Below are 25,081 nucleotides of genomic sequence, written 5' to 3' on the forward strand. Positions count from 1 at the left end.
TGATGAGTTTGGAGCAGGGCAGGGGCAGGAGGGGGCTCACTGAAGCCGAATCGGGCCGGGACGGTGACGATCCTGTTCATCTTTCACTGAGCACATAGTAGGTGTCAGCTCTGTGCCCAGCGCTGGAGATAGAGGCAGGGAGCCCCAGCCCTGCCCTTGAGTAGCGAGTGGACTGGCAGGAACACGCAGGAACACCTGGTGACGGCAAGGGCTGGGGCCTCTGGGAATGGCTGTGGGGTTGGGGAGGAAGGAGCGGCCTGCTCTCGGCGTGCGATGGTCGTAGGAGCCGTACCAGGACGTCACGCCACCTCACTTTCCTGCTTAGTCGCGCTGGGTTCCCTCTGCCATCAGGCTGGCCTTGGTTGGGACAGGCCACACTGGCCGGAGTGGGGAAGCTGCGATCCCATGAGGGAGACTCTAGCGCCACCTGCTGACCAGGCCCGTTCAGGCCACTCTTGTAGCCGCTGAGCCGTGCATGTATGTGTGTTTGTGTACGTGTGTACTTGTGCGTGTGTGTATGTACAGGCTTTGAAGTGAGATAGGCTGATTCTAAACCCAGCCTGCCACCTGCTACCCACCATGGAGTCAGCTGTCACAGAGCCTCTGTCTTCCGACGGGGAGAATGCTGGGAGTCAGTGGAGGCGCGCACGCACGCATGCACACAAGCTGCACACACAGTTCCTGGGCCCCAGCCCTCCCCAGCTCCCAGCTCTGTGGCCTATTCCCCGTGGGCTGGGGTCTGGGTACCCCTGGGGGAGAGCTGCCCCCCAGGAGCACCCATGCCCTCCTCCTGTCTTGCCTCTGTCTCTGGAAGCCCTCCTACCAGTATTCCCTGTCCAGTCCTCAGATGCCTTAGTGCCAGGGCTCGTTTCCAAAGTGACACAAGCGTGCTGAGAAGCAGCCTGGAACAGGGTGTGAGAGGAGACCCCACTCACATCAAGTGCCAGGTACAAAGTAAACCAAGTCAGCCAAGATGAGACGTGGACGTTGAAAAAGCTGACCGAGAAGTGTGACGGGAGGGCCGGGCGGAGGGTGCTGCTGATTAGAGAATCCCAACACAGCCCGGCGGCAGAGCTGCCTAGGCTGCGCCCACCAAGCCCTGTGACCTCTGCTTCCCAGTGTGACGGCCTGGTGTTGAGGAGGCGAAAGATGAGGCCCTGTCCCGCCCTGTATAGGAAGTTACGCCTGTTCCTGACCAGTTATGCAGTTAGAAGCTGTCTCCACTCCTACACCGGAAGTCAGATCCTGTCTCCACTCCTACACCGGGAGTCAGATCCTGTCTCCATCCTGTCACAGGAAGTCAGATCTTGTCTCCATCCTGTCACAGGAAGTCAGATCCTGTCTCCATCCTACACAGGAGTCAGATCCTGTCTCCATCCTACACAGGGAGTCAGATCCTGTCTCCATCCTGTCACAGGAAGTCAGATCCTGTCTCCATCCTACACAGGAGTCAGATCCTGTCTCCATCCTGTCACAGGAAGTCAGATCCTGTCTCCATCCTACACAGGGAGTCAGATCCTGTCTCCATCCTGTCACAGGGAGTCAGATCCTGTCTCCATCCTACACAGGAGTCAGATCCTGTCTCCATCCTACACAGGAGTCAGATCCTGTCTCCATCCTACACAGGGAGTCAGATCCTGTCTCCATCCTACACAGGAGTCAGATCCTGTCTCCATCCTACACAGGGAGTCAGATCCTGTCTCCATCCTACACAGGGAGTCAGATCCTGTCTCCATCCTACACAGGGAGTCAGATCCTGTCTCCATCCTACACAGGGAGTCAGATCCTGTCTCCATCCTACACAGGAGTCAGATCCTGTCTCCATCCTACACAGGGAGTCAGATCCTGTCTCCATCCTACACAGGAGTCAGATCCTGTCTCCATCCTACACAGGGAGTCAGATCCTGTCTCCATCCTACACAGGGAGTCAGATCCTGTCTCCATCCTACACAGGGAGTCAGATCCTGTCTCCATCCTACACAGGGAGTCAGATCCTGTCTCCATCCTGTCACAGGAGTCAGATCCTGTCTCCATCCTACACAGGAGTCAGATCCTGTCTCCATCCTACACAGGGAGTCAGATCCTGTCTCCATCCTACACAGGGAGTCAGATCCTGTCTCCATCCTACACAGGAGTCAGATCCTGTCTCCATCCTGTCACAGGGAGTCAGATCCTGTCTCCATCCTACACAAGGAGTCAGATCCTGTCTCCATCCTGTCACACAGGAAGTCAGATCCTTCTCCACTCTGTCACAGGAAGTCAGATCCTGTCTCCATCCTGTCACAGGGAGTCAGATCCTGTCTCCATCCTACACAGGGAGTCAGATCCTGTCTCCATCCTGTCACAGGGAGTCAGATCCTGTCTCCATCCTACACAGGGAGTCAGATCCTGTCTCCATCCTACACAGGGAGTCAGATCCTGTCTCCATCCTACACAGGAGTCAGATCCTGTCTCCATCCTGTCACAGGGAGTCAGATCCTGTCTCCATCCTACACAGGAGTCAGATCCTGTCTCCATCCTACACAGGGAGTCAGATCCTGTCTCCATCCTACACAGGAGTCAGATCCTGTCTCCATCCTACACAGGGAGTCAGATCCTGTCTCCATCCTACACAGGGAGTCAGATCCTGTCTCCATCCTGTCACAGGGAATCAGATCCTGTCTCCATCCTACACAGGAGTCAGATCCTGTCTCCATCCTACACAGGGAGTCAGATCCTGTCTCCATCCTGTCACAGGGAGTCAGATCCTGTCTCCATCCTGTCACAGGGAGTCAGATCCTGTCTCCATCCTACACAGGGAGTCAGATCCTGTCTCCATCCTACACAGGGAGTCAGATCCTGTCTCCATCCTACACAGGGAGTCAGATCCTGTCTCCATCCTACACAGGAGTCAGATCCTGTCTCCATCCTACACAGGAGTCAGATCCTGTCTCCATCCTACACAGGGAGTCAGATCCTGTCTCCATCCTACACAGGGAGTCAGATCCTGTCTCCATCCTGTCACAGGAGTCAGATCCTGTCTCCATCCTACACAGGAGTCAGATCCTGTCTCCATCCTACACAGGAGTCAGATCCTGTCTCCATCCTACACAGGGAGTCAGATCCTGTCTCCATCCTACACAGGAGTCAGATCCTGTCTCCATCCTACACAGGGAGTCAGATCCTGTCTCCATCCTACACAGGAGTCAGATCCTGTCTCCATCCTACACAGGGAGTCAGATCCTGTCTCCATCCTACACAGGAGTCAGATCCTGTCTCCATCCTACACAGGGAGTCAGATCCTGTCTCCATCCTACACAGGAGTCAGATCCTGTCTCCATCCTACACAGGAGTCAGATCCTGTCTCCATCCTACACAGGGAGTCAGATCCTGTCTCCATCCTACACAGGAGTCAGATCCTGTCTCCATCCTACACAGGGAGTCAGATCCTGTCTCCATCCTACACAGGGAGTCAGATCCTGTCTCCATCCTACACAGGGAGTCAGATCCTGTCTCCATCCTACACAGGGAGTCAGATCCTGTCTCCATCCTACACAGGAGTCAGATCCTGTCTCCATCCTACACAGGGAGTCAGATCCTGTCTCCATCCTACACAGGGAGTCAGATCCTGTCTCCATCCTACACAGGGAGTCAGATCCTGTCTCCATCCTACACAGGGAGTCAGATCCTGTCTCCATCCTACACAGGGAGTCAGATCCTGTCTCCATCCTACACAGGGAGTCAGATCCTGTCTCCATCCTATACAGGGGTCACATCCTGTCTCCATCCTACACAGGAGTCAGATCCTGTCTCCATCCTACACAGGAGTCAGATCCTGTCTCCATCCTACACAGGGAGTCAGATCCTGTCTCCATCCTACACAGGGAGTCAGATCCTGTCTCCATCCTACACAGGGAGTCAGATCCTGTCTCCATCCTACACAGGGAGTCAGATCCTGTCTCCATCCTACACAGGAGTCAGATCCTGTCTCCATCCTGCACAGGGAGTCAGATCCTGTCTCCATCCTACACAGGAGTCAGATCCTGTCTCCATCCTGTCACAGGGAGTCAGATCCTGTCTCCATCCTACACAGGGAGTCAGATCCTGTCTCCATCCTACACAGGGAGTCAGATCCTGTCTCCATCCTACACAGGGAGTCAGATCCTGTCTCCATCCTACACAGGAGTCAGATCCTGTCTCCATCCTACACAGGAGTCAGATCCTGTCTCCATCCTACACAGGGAGTCAGATCCTGTCTCCATCCTATACAGGAGTCAGATCCTGTCTCCATCCTACACAGGGAGTCAGATCCTTTCTCTATCCTACACAGGGAGTCAGATCCTGTCTCCATCCTACACAGGGGTCACATCCTGTCTCCATCCTACACAGGAGTCAGATCCTGTCTCCATCCTACACAGGGAGTCAGATCCTGTCTCCATCCTACACAGGGGTCACATCCTGTCTCCATCCTACACAGGGGTCAGATCCTGTCTCCATCCTACACAGGGGTCACATCCTGTCTCCATCCTACACAGGAGTCAGATCCTGTCTCCATCCTACACAGGGAGTCAGATCCTGTCTCCATCCTACACAGGGAGTCAGATCCTGTCTCCATCCTACACAGGGAGTCAGATCCTGTCTCCATCCTACACAGGGAGTCAGATCCTGTCTCCATCCTACACAGGAGTCAGATCCTGTCTCCATCCTACACAGGGAGTCAGATCCTGTCTCCATCCTACACAGGAGTCAGATCCTGTCTCCATCCTACACAGGGAGTCAGATCCTGTCTCCATCCTACACAGGGAGTCAGATCCTGTCTCCATCCTACACAGGGAGTCAGATCCTGTCTCCATCCTACACAGGGAGTCAGATCCTGTCTCCATCCTACACAGGGAGTCAGATCCTGTCTCCATCCTACACAGGGAGTCAGATCCTGTCTCCATCCTGTCACAGGGAGTCAGATCCTGTCTCCATCCTACACAGGGAGTCAGATCCTGTCTCCATCCTATACAGGGGTCACATCCTGTCTCCATCCTACACAGGAGTCAGATCCTGTCTCCATCCTGCACAGGGAGTCAGATCCTGTCTCCATCCTACACAGGAGTCAGATCCTGTCTCCATCCTGTCACAGGGAGTCAGATCCTGTCTCCATCCTACACAGGGAGTCAGATCCTGTCTCCATCCTACACAGGGAGTCAGATCCTGTCTCCATCCTACACAGGGAGTCAGATCCTGTCTCCATCCTACACAGGAGTCAGATCCTGTCTCCATCCTACACAGGAGTCAGATCCTGTCTCCATCCTACACAGGGAGTCAGATCCTGTCTCCATCCTATACAGGAGTCAGATCCTGTCTCCATCCTACACAGGGAGTCAGATCCTTTCTCTATCCTACACAGGGAGTCAGATCCTGTCTCCATCCTACACAGGGGTCACATCCTGTCTCCATCCTACACAGGAGTCAGATCCTGTCTCCATCCTACACAGGGAGTCAGATCCTGTCTCCATCCTACACAGGGGTCACATCCTGTCTCCATCCTACACAGGGGTCAGATCCTGTCTCCATCCTACACAGGGGTCACATCCTGTCTCCATCCTACACAGGAGTCAGATCCTGTCTCCATCCTACACAGGGAGTCAGATCCTGTCTCCATCCTACACAGGGAGTCAGATCCTGTCTCCATCCTACACAGGGAGTCAGATCCTGTCTCCATCCTACACAGGGAGTCAGATCCTGTCTCCATCCTACACAGGAGTCAGATCCTGTCTCCATCCTACACAGGGAGTCAGATCCTGTCTCCATCCTACACAGGAGTCAGATCCTGTCTCCATCCTACACAGGGAGTCAGATCCTGTCTCCATCCTACACAGGGAGTCAGATCCTGTCTCCATCCTACACAGGGAGTCAGATCCTGTCTCCATCCTACACAGGGAGTCAGATCCTGTCTCCATCCTACACAGGAGTCAGATCCTGTCTCCATCCTACACAGGAGTCAGATCCTGTCTCCATCCTACACAGGGAGTCAGATCCTGTCTCCATCCTACACAGGGAGTCAGATCCTGTCTCCATCCTGTCACAGGGAGTCAGATCCTGTCTCCATCCTACACAGGAGTCAGATCCTGTCTCCATCCTACACAGGGAGTCAGATCCTGTCTCCATCCTACACAGGGAGTCAGATCCTGTCTCCATCCTACACAGGGAGTCAGATCCTGTCTCCATCCTACACAGGGAGTCAGATCCTGTCTCCATCCTACACAGGGAGTCAGATCCTGTCTCCATCCTGTCACAGGAAGTCAGATCCTGTCTCCATCCTACACAGGGAGTCAGATCCTGTCTCCATCCTGTCACAGGAGTCAGATCCTGTCTCCATCCTACACAGGGAGTCAGATCCTGTCTCCATCCTACACAGGGAGTCAGATCCTGTCTCCATCCTACACAGGGAGTCAGATCCTGTCTCCATCCTACACAGGGAGTCAGATCCTGTCTCCATCCTACACAGGGAGTCAGATCCTGTCTCCATCCTACACAGGAGTCAGATCCTGTCTCCATCCTACACAGGAGTCAGATCCTGTCTCCATCCTACACAGGGAGTCAGATCCTGTCTCCATCCTACACAGGAGTCAGATCCTGTCTCCATCCTGTCACAGGGAGTCAGATCCTGTCTCCATCCTACACAGGGAGTCAGATCCTGTCTCCATCCTACACAGGAGTCAGATCCTGTCTCCATCCTACACAGGAGTCAGATCCTGTCTCCATCCTGTCACAGGGAGTCAGATCCTGTCTCCATCCTACACAGGGAGTCAGATCCTGTCTCCATCCTACACAGGGAGTCAGATCCTGTCTCCATCCTACACAGGGAGTCAGATCCTGTCTCCATCCTACACAGGAGTCAGATCCTGTCTCCATCCTACACAGGGAGTCAGATCCTGTCTCCATCCTACACAGGGAGTCAGATCCTGTCTCCATCCTGCACAGGGAGTCAGATCCTGTCTCCATCCTACACAGGAGTCAGATCCTGTCTCCATCCTGCACAGGGAGTCAGATCCTGTCTCCATCCTACACAGGGAGTCAGATCCTGTCTCCATCCTGTCACAGGAGTCAGGACCTGTAAGGGGACATTAGTCCTTATGCTATCACAGGAAGTTAGGACCTGTCCCCAGCCAGCTGCAGGAAGCTACGTTCTATCTTCCCTCTGAGATAGGAAGTTAGGATCTGTCCCCTTCTCTGTCAAGGACATTAGAACCTTCTGCTGTCCTGTCACAGGAGGTGAGCCCGTGTCCCCAGCTTCCTCACAGGGGGTTAGAACTTTCACTGTTTCTGTCACATGAAGTTAGAACGTCTCATCTTGCACAGATCTGTCACCATTTGTGTTCCAAGCCCTGAGCTGGCCCTGTGGGTGCAGACAGGGACCGGGCCCCGAGCACCAGACTGAGTGATGGGGGTGGGTTCTGGCCTCACGGCCCAAGCACAGATCTGGCTCCTTCAGTCCCTCTGGGACCCAGGGAGGCCACAGTCTCTGGAGCTCGGTCTCCTCCTTTGAGAAGTGCTACTGTGGCCACTTCTTCTCTCATGGAGAATGTGTGACAAGGAATGCAGAGGACAGCATCCTGACCGCTAGAGGCAGACAGTCCCTTCCAGGGTGAGCCTCCAAGGAGCCCCTGTAGCTCTGTCACTGTCTGGGCAAGAGGCCAGGAGCCCGGAGGGCGCTCCGAGGGCCGGGGGTGCTGCTGTGTGCGTCTGGGGTGGGCTGTGCCGTGAGAAGGGGACACACTGTGCTCTGGGCCATGGCCCTTGTCCCCCGGCCGCCCAGCGCCCCCTGAGGGTGTTGGAAGAGGCTAGTGCCTGAGTCAGCTACCCTGAGGTCCACAGCGCCTCCCCGAGGTGAGTGAGGGGTGCTCTTCTCGTTGGCTGAGCAGGCCGGAGGGGCGGCGGGGGGCCCTGCCAGCCCGCTTGCCTGCACTGTTGTGGCTCCGCTTGCTGCCCTCGCGCTAACCCTCTCCTTGTCTCTCTGTCCACTTTTCTTGCAGCCGCTGTGAGCGCTTGCCTTGCCATGAGAATCAGGAGTGCGCCCGGCTGCCTCTGCGCATAACCTACTACCACCTCTCTTTCCCCACCAACATCCAAGTGCCCGCCGTGGTTTTCCGCATGGGCCCCTCCAGCGCCGTGCCCGGGGACAGCATGCAGCTGGCCATCACCGGCGGCAACGAGGAGGGCTTTTTCACCACCCGCAAGGTGAGCCACCACAGCGGGGTGGTGGCGCTCACCAAGCCGGTGCCCGAGCCCCGGGACCTGCTGCTCACCGTCAAGATGGACCTCTCTCGCCACGGCACCGTCAGCTCCTTTGTGGCCAAACTTTTCATCTTTGTTTCCGCAGAGCTCTGAGCGCCCGCTTGGGGCCCGGCTCCGCCCTGTGCTTTTCCTAACCCCTTTGAGATGCCAATAAAGTCTCAGCAGCCACCCGCCTGCCTTGCGTGCCCTGGTGTTCTTTGGCGTGGCCGGGACCCTTCGGGGACGAGCTGAGCCCTTGCAGCCCTGGAGGGCTTGACCTGGGGGAGCTTCCGCTAAGGGGACCGTGAGGCTTAGGCTGGTCGTTTCCCATGGTGCTCGCGTCTGCATTTTGTGCAGGGCCCAGAGGGTGGAGGTGTGGCAGAGAGGGCACCTCAGACCCCTCTCGCTTTACCAATGTGGAGGCTGAGCCCACCGAAGGGGAGGGGCTCGGCCCAGGGGATGTGGCCTTCTCCCTCCTGCAGGGAGCTGAGCACTGAACTGAGACAAGAAAGCCCTGCCCTGAGATTCGGCCCTTCCGTTCTGTCCACTTAAGCCCCCCCGAACCCGTGGGAAAACGCCAAGGGAGCTCCCACGTCTGGCACAAGGGGCTTGCCTCAATGGGGGGGGGGGGTGTCGCGTCCACTGCAGATCCCAGCCCTGTGGCAGGAAGTGGCAGAGGACAGCTGAAGAAATGCGATCCTAGGGATCTGCTGGCCTCACACCTGCCACAGGCGTCTCGGGTGTCCTCAGAGAGACCCCGAGAAGGCCTCCCAGCGGCTGGCCAGGCCCTGGGCTCTGACGCTACAGCGCTGCCTTGTCCATCGGTCACGTGCCTCACCGTGGGCCCCCACCCACCTGCCTGTCGTTCTCCGCCGCGATTCCAGCCAAGCCACTTCGCACCCTCTGCTTCTCTCTCTGCGCCCACACCGCTCTCCTGAGCGCTCGCTCTCTGCCTGGCAGCTGGGGTGGTCCTCCAGCGTCTGCCCAGAATCCTTCATGGTTTCGTGTGCTGGTAGATTGAGGGCCCCAGAATCCTTGGCGTGAAGCCGAGCGGGATTTAGTCCTCGGAGGTCGGACCCAGCCTGACTGCAGATTGTTCTGGTTCCCCTTCCCTGAGGCACACCGATGGGTGGATGGGAGGGTGGATGGATGGATCTGTGGATGGATGGGTGGACAGATGGATGAATGGGTAGATGAAAGGAAGGAAGGAATGAAGCCTGGATGGATGGGTGGGTGGGTGGATGGGTGGGTGGGTGGATGGATGGGTGGGTAGATGGATGGATGGGTGGGTAGATGGATGGATGGGTTCATGGATGGATGGATGGGTGGATGGGTGGGTGGATGGATGGGTGGATGGATGGGTGGGTGGATGGGTGGATGGGTGCATGGATGGGTGGATGGGTGGGTGGATGGATGGGTTGGTGGATGGGTGCATGGATGGATGGGTGGGTGGCTGGATGGGTGGGTGGCTGGATGGGTTCATGGATGGATGGGTGGGTGGGTGGATGGGTGGATGGATGGGTGGGTGGGTGGATGGGTGGATCTGTGGATGGATGGATGAATGGATGGGTGGATGGGTTGGTGGATGGGTGCATGGATGGGTGGGTGCATGGATGGATGGGTGGGTGGCTGGATGGGTTCATGGATGGATGGGTGGGTGGATGGGTAGATGGTGTTTTCAAGGCTTATTTCAAATCTCTCCTCTCCTGTGAAACCAGCAAAGCACGGCAGGGACTCGGCTGTCTGTTTAGTTGCTGATTTGTCATTGCCCAGGTTGCGTGGGCCGGTGCACGCGGCATGTGCACCTGCTTAGGGGAGTTCAGGGGCTTCGGAGGCTGTCTAGGACCCTTGCACGGCCCACTGGGGCCCCCGCCGTCCCCACCAAGTGACTGCAGCCCTATCTGAACTCGCCCAGCCTGGGGGGAGGGCCATTCTCTGTGCGGGGAGGGGCAGGGGCTGGGGGGCCTGCGTGGCTGCCTCTGCCCTGGGCTGTCAGGCTGCGCCCCCGAGAGGCCACAGTGCAGAGAAGCAGACCAGGAGGCGTCTGAGTCTCGGGCTCTGTGCCCTCGGTAAGTCGTGCAGGGCCACCTCGTGGCTGACCCGAGTCCCTGGCACGAGACGCGTCTGGCACAGGGCGCAGTCTGGTGCGAGTGCTGGATTCCCCATTCGTTGGAAGGCAACTGAGTATTCATTGGCTTAAACGAGGGGTGCGGTGCTGAAGGTGTGGGCGCGTCCGGGTCGATCTGATCCCAGGCCAGTGCCTGTCCGGCTGTCACTGTGGGAACGGAAACTGTCCAGGACGAAACGTAGTGATTGTCATTCCATGCGGATCAGGACGCCCAGGCCTACACCAGGGGACTTCCCAAAAGTTCATGCATCTTTAAAAAGTTTGTTTTTAAAAATATTTACTTATAGGCCGGCGCCGCAGCTCACTTGGCTAATCCTCCGCCTGCAGCGCCGGCACCCCAGGTTCTAGTCCCAGTTGGGGCACCAGATTCTGTCCCGGTTGCTCCTCTTCCAGTCCAGCTCTCTGCTGTGGCCCCCTGCACCCCGTGGGAGACCAGGAGAAGCACCTGGTTCCTGGCTTCTGATCTGCACAGCACGCCGGCCGTAGCAGCCATTTGGGGGGTGAATCAATGGAAGGAAGACCTTTCTCTCTGTCTCTCTCTCTCTCACTGTCTAACTCAGCCTGTCAAAAAAAATTTACTTATTTCTGTTTGCATTCAAAAGGTGAGGAGACAGAAAGGTCTTCCGTCTGCTGGCTCGCTCCTGCAATGCCTGTCAGCGACGGGGCTGAGGCAGCAGACGCCATGAGTGCAGAACCCTAGGTGGGCCCCGTGTGTGCTGTGGCCCCGTGACGGAGCTGTCACTTGCCGCCTCCCGGTGCGCATAGCGGCAGGGAGCTGGGGCTTGAGCCCAGGCAGGCAGCAAACGCCTGCCCTGATAAGTTTATTTTCGTGCAAAAAATCTGAAATCCGTGGGGAGTTTTTTTTTCATAATACCTGTTTTCTGTGGAATTTTTCAAGGCTCCTCCTAGGCATGGATTTCTAAGTTGCTTTGCCCCAAAAGCAACCTTTTAATTCCATTTTCCGTGAACTTTTTGGAGCGCCCTCGTGTGGTTGTTCCTGAAGTCAGTCTTCCCGTCAGTTAGTGAGGCAAGTGTTGGCAATGTCCCTGCTCAGAGTGGGGACACGGTGGCGCGGAGAGACACCCAGAGTCCCACAGTCGGCAGCTGGTGGGGCCAGGATCGAAACCCCAACAGCCTGGTCTGGGGTCTGTCCCGGGCCCCCTGCCCTGTGCTGCACCAGATGCTGGCAGGAGGCTGGCATTGCTGGGGTTAGATCCTTGTCCGGCCCTTCTCAGAGCACCCTGGAGGCTGGCCTGCGTTCTGTGATTTCCCCAGTGCGGAGCAGGCTGTGGTGTGGAGGGAAAAGCTGTGAGGGTGACGTGGAGTCGGGGGTGTGGCCGGCGCAGCCTGCAGACCCGGAGTTCTGAAAGCTCTCCGGCCCCTCACGGGGAACCTCTCAGAACAAGTAGCTGGGAAAAGAGAGACCCGTGCGGAACAGGTGCGGGCACGCAAGGTGACTAAGGTGCTCGCACCCAGGGAATTCAGGCTGCCATGCGGTGTGGCCTCCGGCAGGACACGGCAGTGGGAAGCCCCTGGTGGTCAGCAGGTGCCCTGGTAGTGCGTTGGCGCCCTGGGGAAAGGCTGAGGCAGCTGGGCGGTGTTTAGCTCACGGTGGTGCCCGGGTGTGCAGGAGCCCGGGCAGGGACCAGGGAGCCCCTCAGAAGTGAGGGCTCACACAGGGAGAAACTGCTGGAAACGGAGCAGGACTGAGACACGAGGCTGTGGGAAGTCTCGGGAAGCAGAGGATTATGGGGAAGTCTCCCCCCGAAGCCCCAGCCGGGGGGGACTCTGAAGCGATGTCCCGTGAAGTCAGTCAACGGACAAGGCAGCCAGGTTGAGTGCGGTTGTCGGTTCACACGGTGAGGTACTGGGCGGCGTGCTGTGACAGACGCCACCCGTTTCCCCCTTCTAGAAGGCGGCAGCCGAGGAGCTGGCCCAGCTTCTTCCAGCGTTCCCTCCGGGGACAGCCTCGTCCTAGCTTCCTGGGCGACCGTGGGCGCTCCCGGGCCGCAGCCACCTCGCTGCACAGTCCCCACGGAGTGGCCTCTGCTGGGCGTCTCGGCCATCACACAGCGCTCTCTCCGCCCTCACTGAACCAGGGGCCCGGCCCACTCCAGGGCCGGCAGTGGCCCTCCTTGCAAAGGCTGCCCCTTCTCAGATGCTGGGATAGCACTTTTTTTTTTTAAAGATTTATTTATTTGAAATAGTTATGGGGGCAGGGTGTGGAGACAGAGAGAGGTCTTCCATCTGCTGGTTCACTCCCCAAATGGCCTCAATGCCAGAGCTGGGCTGATCTGAAGCCAGGAGCCAGGAGCTACTTCCGGGTCTCCCACACAGGTGCAGGGGCCCAAGGACTTGGGCCATCTTCTGCTGCTTTCCCAGGCCATAGCAGAGAGCTGGATTGGAAGTGGAGCAGCCGGTCCTCGAACTGGCGCCCATATGGGATGCCGGCACTGCAGGCAGTGGCTTTACCTGCTATGCCACAGCGCGGGTCCCGGGGGTAGCACTTAGACTTCTGTTGTTTGGAAGGGTACAGTCCACCCTGCAAGACCCATACAGGGTGCCATGGGCTGAACAGTGGGTCCCCACGATCCACGCGTGGGCGCCCTCTCACTCAATGCCTTTGTGTTTAAAGACAGAGGCCGTGAAGTGACAAGGGAGGTCCTAAGGGTGGGCTCGAATCCAGGACAACTGGCTCCTCATTAGACGATGAGGTGCAGGAGCAGACACAGGTGCAGGGACCCCCTGTAAGGCCCCAGAGGGAAGCAAACCCGCCGGCAGCATGGGGCAAACTCCGGCCTCCAGGACCACATCCCGAGGCTGTGGTATTCGTTACGTGGCAAAGCAAGGCACAGGCTGTGAGGAAAAAGAGCACGAGGAACGGCTGGTGTCCCCGGTCGTGCCCGAGAGGCGTTCTCACGGGCTGGAGCCACACTCTGTTCTTCAGTCTCAGAGAAACAGGAAGTGTCAACAACGTGGCCAGGTTGTCACCGAAGGAAAGCTGGGGCTGGTTTAGGAAAAGCTGAGAAATGAAGCCTTGGACCCAGAAAATAAGTGAAAAACTTCAAAGTTTGTTTAGAAATGAAGAGTGAGGGGCTGTGCTGTGGCGTAGTAGGTTAAGCCTCTGCCTATGGCGCCGGCATCCCCTGTGGGTGCCGGTTCTAGTCCTGGCTGCTCCGCTTCCGATCCGGCTCCCTGCTATGGCCTGGGAAAGCAGTAGAAGATGGCCAAGTGCTTGGGCCCCTGCACCCACATGGGAGACTGGAGGAAGCGCCTGGCTTCTGGCTTTGGCCCGACCTAGCCCTGGCAGTTGTGGCATTCATTTGGGGCATGAACCATTGGATGGAAAATCACTGTCTTTCTCTCTCTCTCTGCCTTTCACATTTAAAGAGAGAGATGTAAGGCTTGGAGAAAAAGTAACAAATATTCAAGATATGCAAAGAAGATCCAACGCACAGATAGGTAGAATAAGTAGATATTCAAAACCTGCGGGAAACACCGTGAGTGACAGCTCGGGGAAGCCTGCGTGGTTTTCTGAAAGGTTTGCAGCTTCACAGTGAAGGACACACCGCATATCTGAGGATATCAGCCCGGAGCAGCCAACGCAAGACACGATGTTGTAAAATGATTGCACTTTAAGCATGGGCGAAGGACAAATGACGGGCAACCGGGCAAGAACACAGCAGGGACTCAGTTATCAGACTGTCCGCCAACAACGGGGTCAGCTGGCCAAGACGCCTGCACCGTGTCAGGGGCCGGCTCTGCTTCCGCCCCCGCTGCCGGACACCTGAGAAGCAGAGGGTGGTTGTTCAAGTGCGTGGGTCCCTGCCACCCCAGCAGGAGACCTGGCTGGAGTTCTCAGCTCTCGGCTTTGACCTGGTCCAACCTAGCTGCTGGGGGCGTGTGGGGCGTGAACCAGAAGTTGGGAGATCTGTGTCTGTCTGTCTCTCTCAGATAAATAAAGAACAGTCCTTTGGAGAATGACAGAGAGCGGGTTCCTCAAGCTAAAACCCGGCACGTGCAGTGGAAGGATCAAGTATTGGTCTTGCGTTTCTCGTGTGAGCTGTCTGTCCTGTAACCACGTGCCCCTGCCAATGGGCCTGGGCCTGGCCGGGTCAGGCCTGGCCCCGGCTGCCAACGTGACGACTTGGGAGGGTGTGGGAGCATCCTGGACTGTGCCCCGAGGGTGCAACTGGCAGCGTCCACACTGGGAAACTCCGCGGCTCAGATGCGTTGGGGTCTTTCACCAATTGTACGCCGAGGAAAGGGACGGAAAATAAACCTGCAGCTTAAAAGGGGCTTAAAAGGCAGGACAAAAACTTTAAAATGTATATATATTTATTTTAAAAGAGTTGCAGAGAGGGCGAGCGAGATCTTTGATCCAGTGGTTCACTCTTGAGATGGCTGCAACAGCCAGGCTGGGCCAGGTTGAAGCAGGAGCCTGGAACTCCATCAGGGTCTCCCACGTGGGTGCAGGGGCATCTTCTGCTGCTTTCCTTGGCACATTAGCAGGGAGCTGGATGGGAAGTGGAGCAGCCGGGACTCGAACCGGCGCCCATACAGGATGCTGGAACTGCAGGCGGAGGCTTAACGCACTGTATCACAACACTGGCCCCCAAAGCAAAAACTTCTCAATGGACACATCTGTGGATGCACAGCTGTGCGATAAGATCATAAAGAGCCTCAGCTGGGGGCTGCTGTGGGCTCCAGGCGGGGATCTCTAGCGGGATGAGAGAGGGTTTGAACTCAGTCTGGCGCGCGTGGGGCGGCCGGAAGCCGCTGGAAGTTTTCTTTCTGGATCTGGGTTGCGGTTACAAAGATGTTTGTCTGATAACAACGCACTAACCTCTGCAGAAGTCCCCTTTATCCAGGGCGGGCGCGCTCCACGAGCCCGGAGGGTGCCTAAAACGTGGCGAGTGTCAGGCTTTGTAGACACTGCTTCTCTCCTGGACACACAACCCAGGGATGAAGCTCGGTAACTCAGGAATAACAGAATGGGACAGTTCTAACGTGCGCTGCGACGGGACTGTCGGCATCACTGCTCCCGCACGTTGAGGCCATTATTAAGCAGGGTGAGGGTTATCGAAACGCGTGCCCAGCAGTTCCATCTAATGATGAGACAGCAGCTAACGGGCGGGTAGCGCATACAGCGTGGATATGCTGAACTCCAGGATGAGCCCTTCCTGGGCTGCACAGAGGGGGCTGGCGCACAATTTAAAATGTATCAACTGTTTATTTCTGGAATTGTCCGTGTAGTATTTTCAAACTACAGTTGCATGTGGGTAGCTGTGTCTGGCAAAGTGAAACTGTAGCTTCCCTGTGTGAGAGCACAGGCCTGCTCCTTGCCCCCTGCTGCCCGGGGCTGCGGCTCTGCCTTCTTTGTGCTGGGGGTCAAACCCGGCACCTGTTCTGTCCCCCTTCACTTGTGACGCCTGCTAGCCTGGCCATGTGCCCCAAGGAGGTGTCCTGGCACCTGGCGCCCAGCACACGCGTGGATGGAGGTGTTTTGCAGCCATTCACACTGATGCTCAGTCCATGCCGGCGGCCACGGTCACAGCCCTGCTTGCCCACCACCGGGCAGATGGAGTCAGGAGGCTCCTCTGGTGTCCGGCTCCCACCTGCTCTGCACAAGCGGCAGGAGGCCTCGCCCCGGCGCAGCCAGCCCTCGGCAGAGCTGCCTGAGACAGGTGCCCTGGGGCCTGGCCGCCGCCACTCCCGCGACTCCCAGAGCTTGGTCTCCGTGGGAGCGGCGGTCTCTACGTGCCCGTCAGTGCCATGTGCTGTGGTTGTCCGCAGGCTCCGGCAGGAGAAGACCGACACGGTGCGCTGCATCAAGTCGTGCCGCCCCAGCCACATGGCCTGCCTGCTGGACCCCGTGCACACCATCTCCCACACCGTCATCTCGCTGCCCACCTTCCGTGAGTTCAGCCACCCTGAAGGTGAGTGGCGTGGCTGGGGGGGCTGGGGGCGGGGAATGCAGCCCTCCCCCCACCTCTGCACCTGCCCACTGCCCAGACATCCCCCAGGGGCCCTCAGCCCGCGCCTCTCTCCGGCCACAGCCGTCCTCGCAGGCGGCCATGGGCATCCATTCTGTGCCAGGCACTGGGAAGTCGGGGAGGGGTCCCGGGAGGAAGCCCGAGTGGTGACGAGCGAGGGGCCGGCCGGGCTGGGCCAACAGGCCTGGAGGGGAGTGGGCTGGTGTGGACATTTGAGGAACCAAGCCGAGCGCTCTGGCTGCACAAAGCAGGGCCGACAGGAGGTGGGCTGGAGACCAAGCCAGAGCGTGAACTTGGAGTTGGGGCTGCCCCCCGCCCCCGAGTCTGTGGGGAGCCCCTGGAAGTTGCAGCAGACGGGAGATCACCCTGGAGGCCGGGACACGGGGCTGGAGGAGCTCGGCTGGGAGTGCACGGCGTGCCCTGTGGACCGCCGCCCCCAGCGGCATGTCCGGGGCAGGGCTGAGACCATGCTCCCGGGGCCCAGCGGAGGCCGTGGGTGGAGCACTGCTCTGTCCACCTCGCTTCCAGGGTGCACAGCCTGTGAGCAGCTGCCACCTCCCCCTGCGCATCTCCGGCCCCGACCGTGGGAGGAGCCCCCGTTAGGACGGAGCTCCCCGCGAGTCAGGCTCAAACGTGGTGGTGGTGGAGGCCTCTGCCCTCTCGGGAAACACCCTGTGTGGACGCTGCCAGGGCTGCCTGGCCAGGGGGGGGGGCGGGCAGGAGGGACCCCCTGTGCCCCCCACCGCCGCCTCCTGCCACTGTGCTCAGGACAGGCGCGGCCTCTCCCCTGGGGCGCCCAGGCCTGGCCGGGAGGAATCGCTCGCTGGCGTTTGCTTTGAGCAAAATGATGGGTTTCCCCAAACCACACACAAATCCTTCCCAAATCCCTAGTGGCTCGTCTTGCGGCCTCTCCAGCCGGGGCTGATCCACGGCCTGGTCACCCACAGGGGGCGCTGTGTGCCCCGCCAAAGTACCCGTGGTGGGTACCAGCAGCTGCCTCCTTTACTTTGCAAATGGAGAAACTGAGGCCCAGAGCCAGGGCTGCTCCCCCAGGACCACGCAAGGCCAGGGCTCTGTCCACTTTACCATGCGGTGGCCTGGAAGAGGCACCGGCCAGCAGCCGGCCTGGCCCAGCCTCTGCACTCCGGCCCTTGCTGCCCTCATGCGACCAATCACAAATCCCTCCCAGCACGGATCCCAGCTGCCTGGGGGAGGGGGTTGAGCCGTGCAGGCCCCTTAAGCAGCAGCAACCGGCAAAGCTGCAGGTGAAAGGCATAGCCCAGAAATCTCAGACATGAGGAGACAGGTGCAGCACGGCTGCCTGAGACACACACTGGCCCCGTGTGCTACCGTAAGGTGTACACACGTCCATCGCCAGAAGGTCGGCCATGAGAACATGTGTGCACACACACATGCACACCCACGTGCACACGCATGCACACGCCCCAGGCGTGCACCTTTCACACCGCGGCACATCACTACTGCCTTAGACAAGCTGCAGTGCCCACGGTGCCCCCGGCAGAGCGCCACCGCTCCTCCTGTCCCTCTTACAGGGGGTCCGGGGCTGTTGGCAGCAGGGGGAGGGGAGGGGAGGGGAGGTCGGGGCTCCCAGGGCTCCCAGGGCCAGCTGCAGCTCCGTGCCTCCTCTGGGCCGTGCGGCGTGCGGTGCTCCACGCAAGGGTCTATGGCTTCAGCGACGGTGCCTCGGGAGGGGCTCCTTGTGCTGGGTGCTCATGGCCCAAGGAGCGAGTCTCTGGCCTGGGCTGGGGCCTGCGGCCGCCGCTGCCGCCCTCCCCCACACCGTGCCCTCTCGCCACAGAGATCGTCTTCCTGCGGGCCGTCACGCCGCTGTACCCCGCCAACCAGGCCGACATCATCTTCGACATCACGGAAGGGAACCTGCGGGAGTCCTTCGACATCATCAAACGCTACATGGATGGCATGACCGTGGGTGAGTGGCCCCGCCCCCGCCACGCCCACAGAAGCAGCCCGGGCCTGTCGTGCACCCTGTCCCCAGGCACAGCCCCTGCGCTGGAGCTGCCGGCTCCCTGGGCGACCCCCACCCAGGGCTCAGACTCCCCACCTATAATAAGGGTGGCAACAGCACCCAAGGAAAGCGCTCGACCCAGGCTGGGCACAGGCCCTGTGGGTCGGGGGACAGACAGCGGCGGGACAGCGGGCTGGCAGGAGAAGACCTGAGCTCTGGGCCCTTCCTTGAGCCGGACTCGTCCCCTCCACACAGCCCCTCTGAGTGGAGCCCCCGGCGCCACCTCCCTGCAGGCTGTGACTTGGGTGTGAGGGAAGGGGAAAGGTGAGGCCAGCAGAGGTCACCAGGCCCACACCGGGAGGGGAGAGGGGAGTGAGTGTGGGAAAATACGCGTGGGCAGCTCTGGCCGGCAGGGGGAGGGGCTGAGGGCGCCCTTTGCTGGGACAGCATCTGCCCCTCTGCCACGCGCTGTTCCTGAAGCACGCAGATGCACGGGGGTGAAAGCGGTCTCACCTGCCATGCTGGCTGTAGAAGGCCGTCCCTGCCCTCAGCCCCTCCGCCGGGGTTTCGGGGGGAGGCGGGGCCTTTTGGTCTCTCGTGTCCTGTGTTTGCCGGGGTCTTGACCAGAACCAGTGCACCAGGGACAGAGCGTTGCAGGCCGTGGCCTCCAGGGGGCGCTGTTGGATCTCAGAACCCAGTCCCCGCAGCCCCGGCCGACGGTTGTTGCACGGGCGGCTGTTAGTGGGGGAATCGTTATTCCCCTGTTGCCAAAGAGCCATTTATAGCAACTTTACAAGCTCTTAAATGGGTTTGCATGTTGTAAACATCCCTGAGTCATGTGGGGGCTCCACACCCCCAGCCTCCTCCTCCGCTAGTTGGCAGCAAGAATAATTAGTTAATTACGGTTAATGGTGCATTAACCCTCGCGGGGACCCCAAGGGGAGGGCACACCATCGAGTCCGCGGCAGCCACAAAACTTGCTGCTTGCCCTTGGGTCCTGCCCGCGCTGGGCGTCAGCTTCCCCTGCTGTAACATGGGAGTTTCGATGGAGAGGTCCTCGGGGTAGGTGGGGTGGGGGTGGAGGGTCAAGGGTTTGTCCTGCCTCACAGGGTGGGGGTGAGCCCCCGGCCCCAGCCCACAGAAGCCCGCCGTGGGCCCACCCTGTGCTTGGCGCCAGGCCCGGGCCCTCTGTTGTGTTTGCACCTTCCGTTCCCAGCTAAATCCCTCCTGGGTGACCCAGGCCGAGCGCTGGGCAGCAGCCAGCCAGAGCAGGACCCGAGTGCCACGGACTGCCCTGGGTGTTTCTGCCTCCTGCTCCCCAGCACGGAGCAGAAAACCCTGGCCGGGCCGAGCCCGGGGCCTCCCTGCGTCCACCTCCAACTCCCTCTGCAGCAGGCAAACAGGCCGGGGATCCAGGGCACTGTGGGAGGTGGGGCAGCCCCCAGTGCCTGGGAGGGGTGGAGGTGTCGCCCTCGACTGCGACTTCCTGGGGACAGAAGGTGCGCGGGTGGCCTCCCCTGGCTGCGCTGGTCCCGGCTGGAGCTGCCTGTTGGGAGGATTCTCGCGCCCAGGCCGCTCCCCAGGATGTCTGGGCTGCTGGGCGCCTGGACTTCGCCTGGGCCAGTGTCCGCTCTCAGGTGCGGGACGCAGCCGGGTTGGGCCCGCGGCCGCGTTTGTGGCCGTGTCTGGCGTCCGGAGCCCTGGTGCTGACCCTGGATCTCTGCCTGGGACCTGGTCCTGGGCTTCCCACCCCTTCCTCCTTGCGGCACCTGCTGTGCCCTGGGGGCTTCCTGTCCCTGGGGAGCCACCCTGGCACATGACTCTGGGCTGGCCCCTGGGGCAGGGGCTGCCCTGTGCCAGACTCAGCGCCTGGGGACAGCGGGGTGCTCGGAGCACTCACCCCCTGCACACTCCTTGCGCGAGGGAGACAGGAAGAGACTAGCTCTTCCTGCAGGCGGGGAAGGTGCGTGCAGGATGGGTGCGGGGCGCCTGGGCGCTAGGTGCCCGGTGGCGGGAGGGGCGGGGCCCGAGCTGCACTCGCACGTGTGAAGCAGCCGGGAGTCGGCGGCACCCAGGGCCCTGTGGCAGGGTGGCGGGAGCGAGGGCCGGAGGAGGAGCGAGGCCAGTGCAGAGCGAGGCTGGAGCTGGCTCCCCCCACACCCCCGGCTCCCCGGCTCGGCCAGGGCTGGCGGCTGTCCCCGGGCGAAGCTGCTGCAAGTTTGCGTGCTGGTGCGTGAGGCCCGCACGGCCAGGGGTGGAGCCCTCTGGGAGGACAAGAGGAGGGAGGAGCAAGTGCCCGAGAGGGCGGGCCTCCCTCTAATAACGCCCTAAAGACGGGGTCTTAGTGGGGATCGAGAAGCGTCTGCACAGAGCCGCCGCTGTCTCTGCAAATCCCCCTGCATTCCTCCTCTCCCGGCTGTCAGCCAGGCCGAGGAATGCGTGCGCGCGCCCCGGGAGCGCCCGAGGCCGCCGGAGCCTGCCGAGTGCGGCTCTGCAGGGCGCAGCTCCCGGGCGGCTCCGGTAATAACTCCTGAGTGATGACTGACGGGTGAGCCTGGCCCCGGCGGGCGTGGGCCGGGTGCTGCCAGCCTGCGGGTGGGACAGAGGCCACCGCCCCCCCACCCCCAGCCCCCGCTCGCTGGGCTGCCGGGTAGCAGCTGGGAGCTGGGCCTCGGCCCCTCCACCCCGCCCGCCCACCACTCTCTGTAACTCTCTTTCATGTATTTCTGACGACGGCCGGCTTTGCCAAACTTTCCGTTCAAAACCTCAGCAAGGCCAGGAGAAAGCAGAGAGCCGTGGGCCCCCGGGGCTGTGGTTACCCGTGGGGCGGGTGGCGTGCCTTTTTGTGGGCCAGGCTGGGATGGGACAGATGGGACAGTGAGTGGAGCAGTCACGGGGGCTTCTCGGAAGAGGTGATGCAAAGGAGAGTGAGCCAGAGAGCGCGAGGCGGGGGCTGAAAGGGCGCCCGCTCCTTCTGGTGCTGTTCCAGCACCCAGCGCGTGCAGGGGGGACGGGGAGGCGGAAGGGGCGGCAGGGCCAGGCCTTGGTGGTGCCCCCTGCAGGCCGGGGGGCGTCTGTGCTGCCCACAGAGCAGGAAGTGATGCTGTCCCCACTGAGTAGTTAAAAGACTGAGGCCAAGGGAGCAAAATCACTCACCAGGGTCTCCCAGCTGGGGAGGGTGTGAGTCCCCTGGGCCCTGTTCTGTCAGCAGCAGCCGGCTCTGTGTTGGGGGCGCTCTCCTGGCCGCGGGTCCCGCCCTGGTCCAGCCCTTTAGGAGTGAAGACCCCCAGGATGCCCCGCTGTGGTCAGGAGTGGGTGCTGCCTTCCCTGACCTCGCGGGCAGGCCCAGGGTCCCACCGCTGTGACTGAGCTGTGGTTTGCAAGCACAGCCCAAGCCTACCCTCTGCCTCCCTGGGCCACACCCCCACAGGTCTGCGCTGAGCACCCCTGGAGCCTCTGAACCTGGCCTCGCCCGCGCTCTCGCCCCCAGAGGGACGCAGCCGTGCCCATTATGTGACGGGATTAAATGTCCTCCGTGAGGGCGGGAGGATCATTACCCTGCTGTGCATTCGCTGTTTGCAAACGTTTGAGGGCCCGGGCGGTCTTTTTGGGCACAGCACGGTCGAGTCTCGGCAGCCACGGCGAGCTGTTCTGGGCTTGGTCCTGGGTCTTGGATCCTCGCTGTGTGACGTCAGGCAGGTGCCACGACGTCTCTGAGCCTAGCCTTCCAGTGAAGCTCCCTTAGGAGCATTTCCTGTGCCGTGGACAAGCCACCATGAGGGGACCGTGGTGGGAGCTCCTGGGCCCCCTGGGAGCCGTTGGCTGGAGCCAGGCAGGCGGGATGGGGCCAGGATTGGTCACCAAGAGTCGCCCCGGGGCCCGCGGCAGGACAGTGAAGTCTGTCCGATCATCCTGTTGGTGCAGGTCGTGCCTCAGGCCGGACTCCTCACTGGGGCTCCAGATCCAGCCGGTTTCCCTGGCATCCTGTCGTCCATTTCCACGGCTGAAAAGCTGCTTCACAGGAGACGTTTCTCCTCCCCGTGTACTTCTCAGAGAGCGAGAGAAGAGCACGTGTTGTGCACTGCAAAACCCTAGGGGGCACCATGCACAGCCCGCTCTTTGGTGCACGGCACAGCCCAGTACAAGGGCTGTGAGCCAAGAGACCAGTCTGGCTGTACTCCTCTGTAGTCACCCCACTTAGCAGGGGCCGGGTCATCATCTTCAGACCGTTGCCCCGGAAAGAGTTAAACAGCGGCCCCCAACCCCCCCCCCCACCGCCCCCGTCCTGCCCTGCGCCCTGGGTTGGCCTCAGACCAGTGCGCGGTACAAATTCCAGCTAAAACAACAGCGCTGACGCCCCCTCCTGGTGGCGAGTGATTGGCCTGTCCTGGCTTTCACAGCCAATCCCAGGGATTAGTTGCCTCTGTGCTCCGGGAGGCACAGCCCTGGCACCCGGGCCGCGCCCTGGCCAGCAGCCAAGTCATTCCCAGGGCGCTGGGCCGGGCCTGGCTGCCCCTTAGCGGGGAGGGTCTCCCAGGGGCCGAGCCGGAAGGTGAAGGGGAGCAAGTACCTTTCATGCCACTGGTCCCCGACCGCGTGACCGCTGTACAGGTGACAGCCCCCAGGCCCACAGCTGGTGACGCCCGCCGGGCTCAGGGCTGGGAGCCATTCAGATGGGCACAGCCACAGCTTCTGAGCCCAGCTCAGGGAGGACCCAGAGGCCTCCCGGGCAGCCCCCATGGCCTCAGCTGGCCCTGCTGTGGCACCAGTGGCCTTGTCCATGTGAACGCCACGCTCCACACCTAGCGCAGCTTTCTGGACTACACCTGGCGGCCCCAGGTCGTGGCCAGGGAGGGTCAGCAGGGTCCAGCCTGTCCCCGCAGCCCCCACAGTGGCCACCCCAGAGGAGGAGACGGTGCAGTGGAGAGGAGGCTGCCCACCTCTCTGAGCCCCTGGGCGCCTGCTGCCCGCTCTGCTCTGCGCAGGGTTTGGGGATGGCTCAGCCCAGACGCTGCGGCTATGCGAGTTTGGTCAATGTCGCCGCTCAGCATTCGTGGGTTGCAGGGTCGCCACAGTGGGACTGTGCCAGCCCCAGCAGGAAGCTGGAAGCAGATGAAGCCCCAGAGGCCTGCCCTGCCCGTGGGTGCTCGTGGGTGCTGGTGGCCGTGGAAGCTCAGTGAGGTCTGGGCAGGCAGGTCCCCGTGGGCACGTGTCTGAGCTGCACAGCCGGCGAGTGGCTGGGGCATTAAGACATGGGCGGTTCCCGAGCAGGCAGAAGGCTGCAGGTGGGGAGCAGGTGTCTCACAGGCGGCCAGGGAGGGCGCCAGACAGGGCGCGAGGGGGCCCAGCCCCCCACCCAGTGTGGGGAGGGATCCCTGTGATGCCTGTCAGGTGCGTGTGACTCCCGCTTCTGGGCAGGGCCCCTTTGGCAAATGCTGGCTCTCATTCTGCTGTGTGTGTGCCCTGGGGCAGGCCTGAGACAGGGAGTGGGTCCCTACCTCACACCCTTTTCTTCCGGACGAGCACAGTCCCCGCACTGTCAGCTTGTGGTGTGTGCTGTGCAGCAGGCAGAGCGGGGCAGTGGTGCAACTTCAAATCTGGTGGCCGGTGGACTTAATCAAAGACCCACCCAGCTGAGGAAGTGACCCGTGCAGGGGGATCTGGGAGGAGAGCTCAGGGCTGCGGGACAAGCATTGCCAAGTCCCCAAGGCTGGCGTTGCAGCCAGGAGCCCAGCACAGCTGGGGCGCCGGGGGCAGGGGAGCTGGTGGTGAGGGAAGCCTCTGGCTTTCCGCTGAGTGGGGTAGAAGCCGGGCGAGGGATGGGGCGAGCAGCGAGGTGACCCCAGGCTTTCACGGGCTCCCTCTGGGTGCTGGGCGGGCGGGCCACAGGCAGGCAGCCTGGCCGGGATGACGGCGGCCTCCACTGTGAGTGCGTGGTCGGGGCGAGGCGTGGCTGGGTCCGGAATCTGATGGGAAGCAGCGCCAGGGTTTGCTCCTGGGGCTGGTGCGGAGTAAGACACGAGCCGGGGTCGTGGGCTGGACAGCCACCGCGTCCACGCTGCCGTGACAGGGCGGGTGGCTCTGGGCTCTGGGGGTGGTGGGGGATGTGCAGCTCACTTTGACTTTAGCCTGGAGGCCCGCGTTGAGCACCTTGGCCGGTGCAGGCTGCCGTCAGGGAGACCTCTGCCCACTGTGCAGAGCCCGAGGCAGGAGGGAGGCGGAGAGGCGGGGCTGAGCCTCAGCTGGGCTGCACTGGGCAGGAGAGGAGGAGGGGCCAGGTGCCCTGGGGCCGTGAGGAGCAGGCATTTCTGGGAGGACCGGGCAGTGGACCGGCACCTGGCGGCGGCACACCTGGTGACCAAGGCCATCAGAAGGCTCTGGTTGAGGGCCTGAGAAGTGGAAGGCTTTGGCCTTGTGAGCATTGGCCTTGACTTTGCTCCGCTTAGCACTGAGCTCTTGGCTGGGAAACGCGACCCCCGCATGTGGCCCTGCCGCCCACCAGGCGCCCACATGGCTGCTGCCTTTGGAGTCTCCCCTCCCCCGCCGTCTCCCCAGCTGCTCCCGGCCTGCGAGGTCCCCCCGTGGCCCTCCAGCTGCCGCATTTTGCACCTTCTGACAGACAACCTGTGACTCTGCCAGGCGCGTTCATAAATTATTTCTCTCTGTCCACCAGTGCTGGGGGCCTGGGGGCAAAGTTTTCATAAAAGGGGTCTGAGGGGCCGG

The 25,081-nt window shown here is 60.7% G+C and overlaps 1 protein-coding gene across 2 annotated transcripts in view; it reads left to right on the forward strand.

Annotated features, from left to right (window-relative positions):
• Positions 1–25,081, forward strand: part of FBLN1 (fibulin 1) — a 75,188-nt gene that overhangs the window by 38,477 nt on the left and 11,630 nt on the right. The window contains exons 15-16 of one of the 2 annotated variants that reach the window (XM_051840583.2): positions 16,172–16,314; positions 18,191–18,322. In XM_051840583.2, the coding sequence (XP_051696543.1) occupies positions 16,172–16,314; positions 18,191–18,322 (275 nt within the window). Of the gene's footprint in view, positions 1–8,006; positions 8,443–16,171; positions 16,315–18,190; positions 18,323–25,081 lie in introns of those variants that run through there. The other variant, XM_051840584.2, reaches the window with a different exon arrangement.

This window comes from Oryctolagus cuniculus, chromosome 11 (assembly GCF_964237555.1).
Source record: "Oryctolagus cuniculus chromosome 11, mOryCun1.1, whole genome shotgun sequence".
Lineage (NCBI taxonomy): Eukaryota > Metazoa > Chordata > Mammalia > Lagomorpha > Leporidae > Oryctolagus > Oryctolagus cuniculus.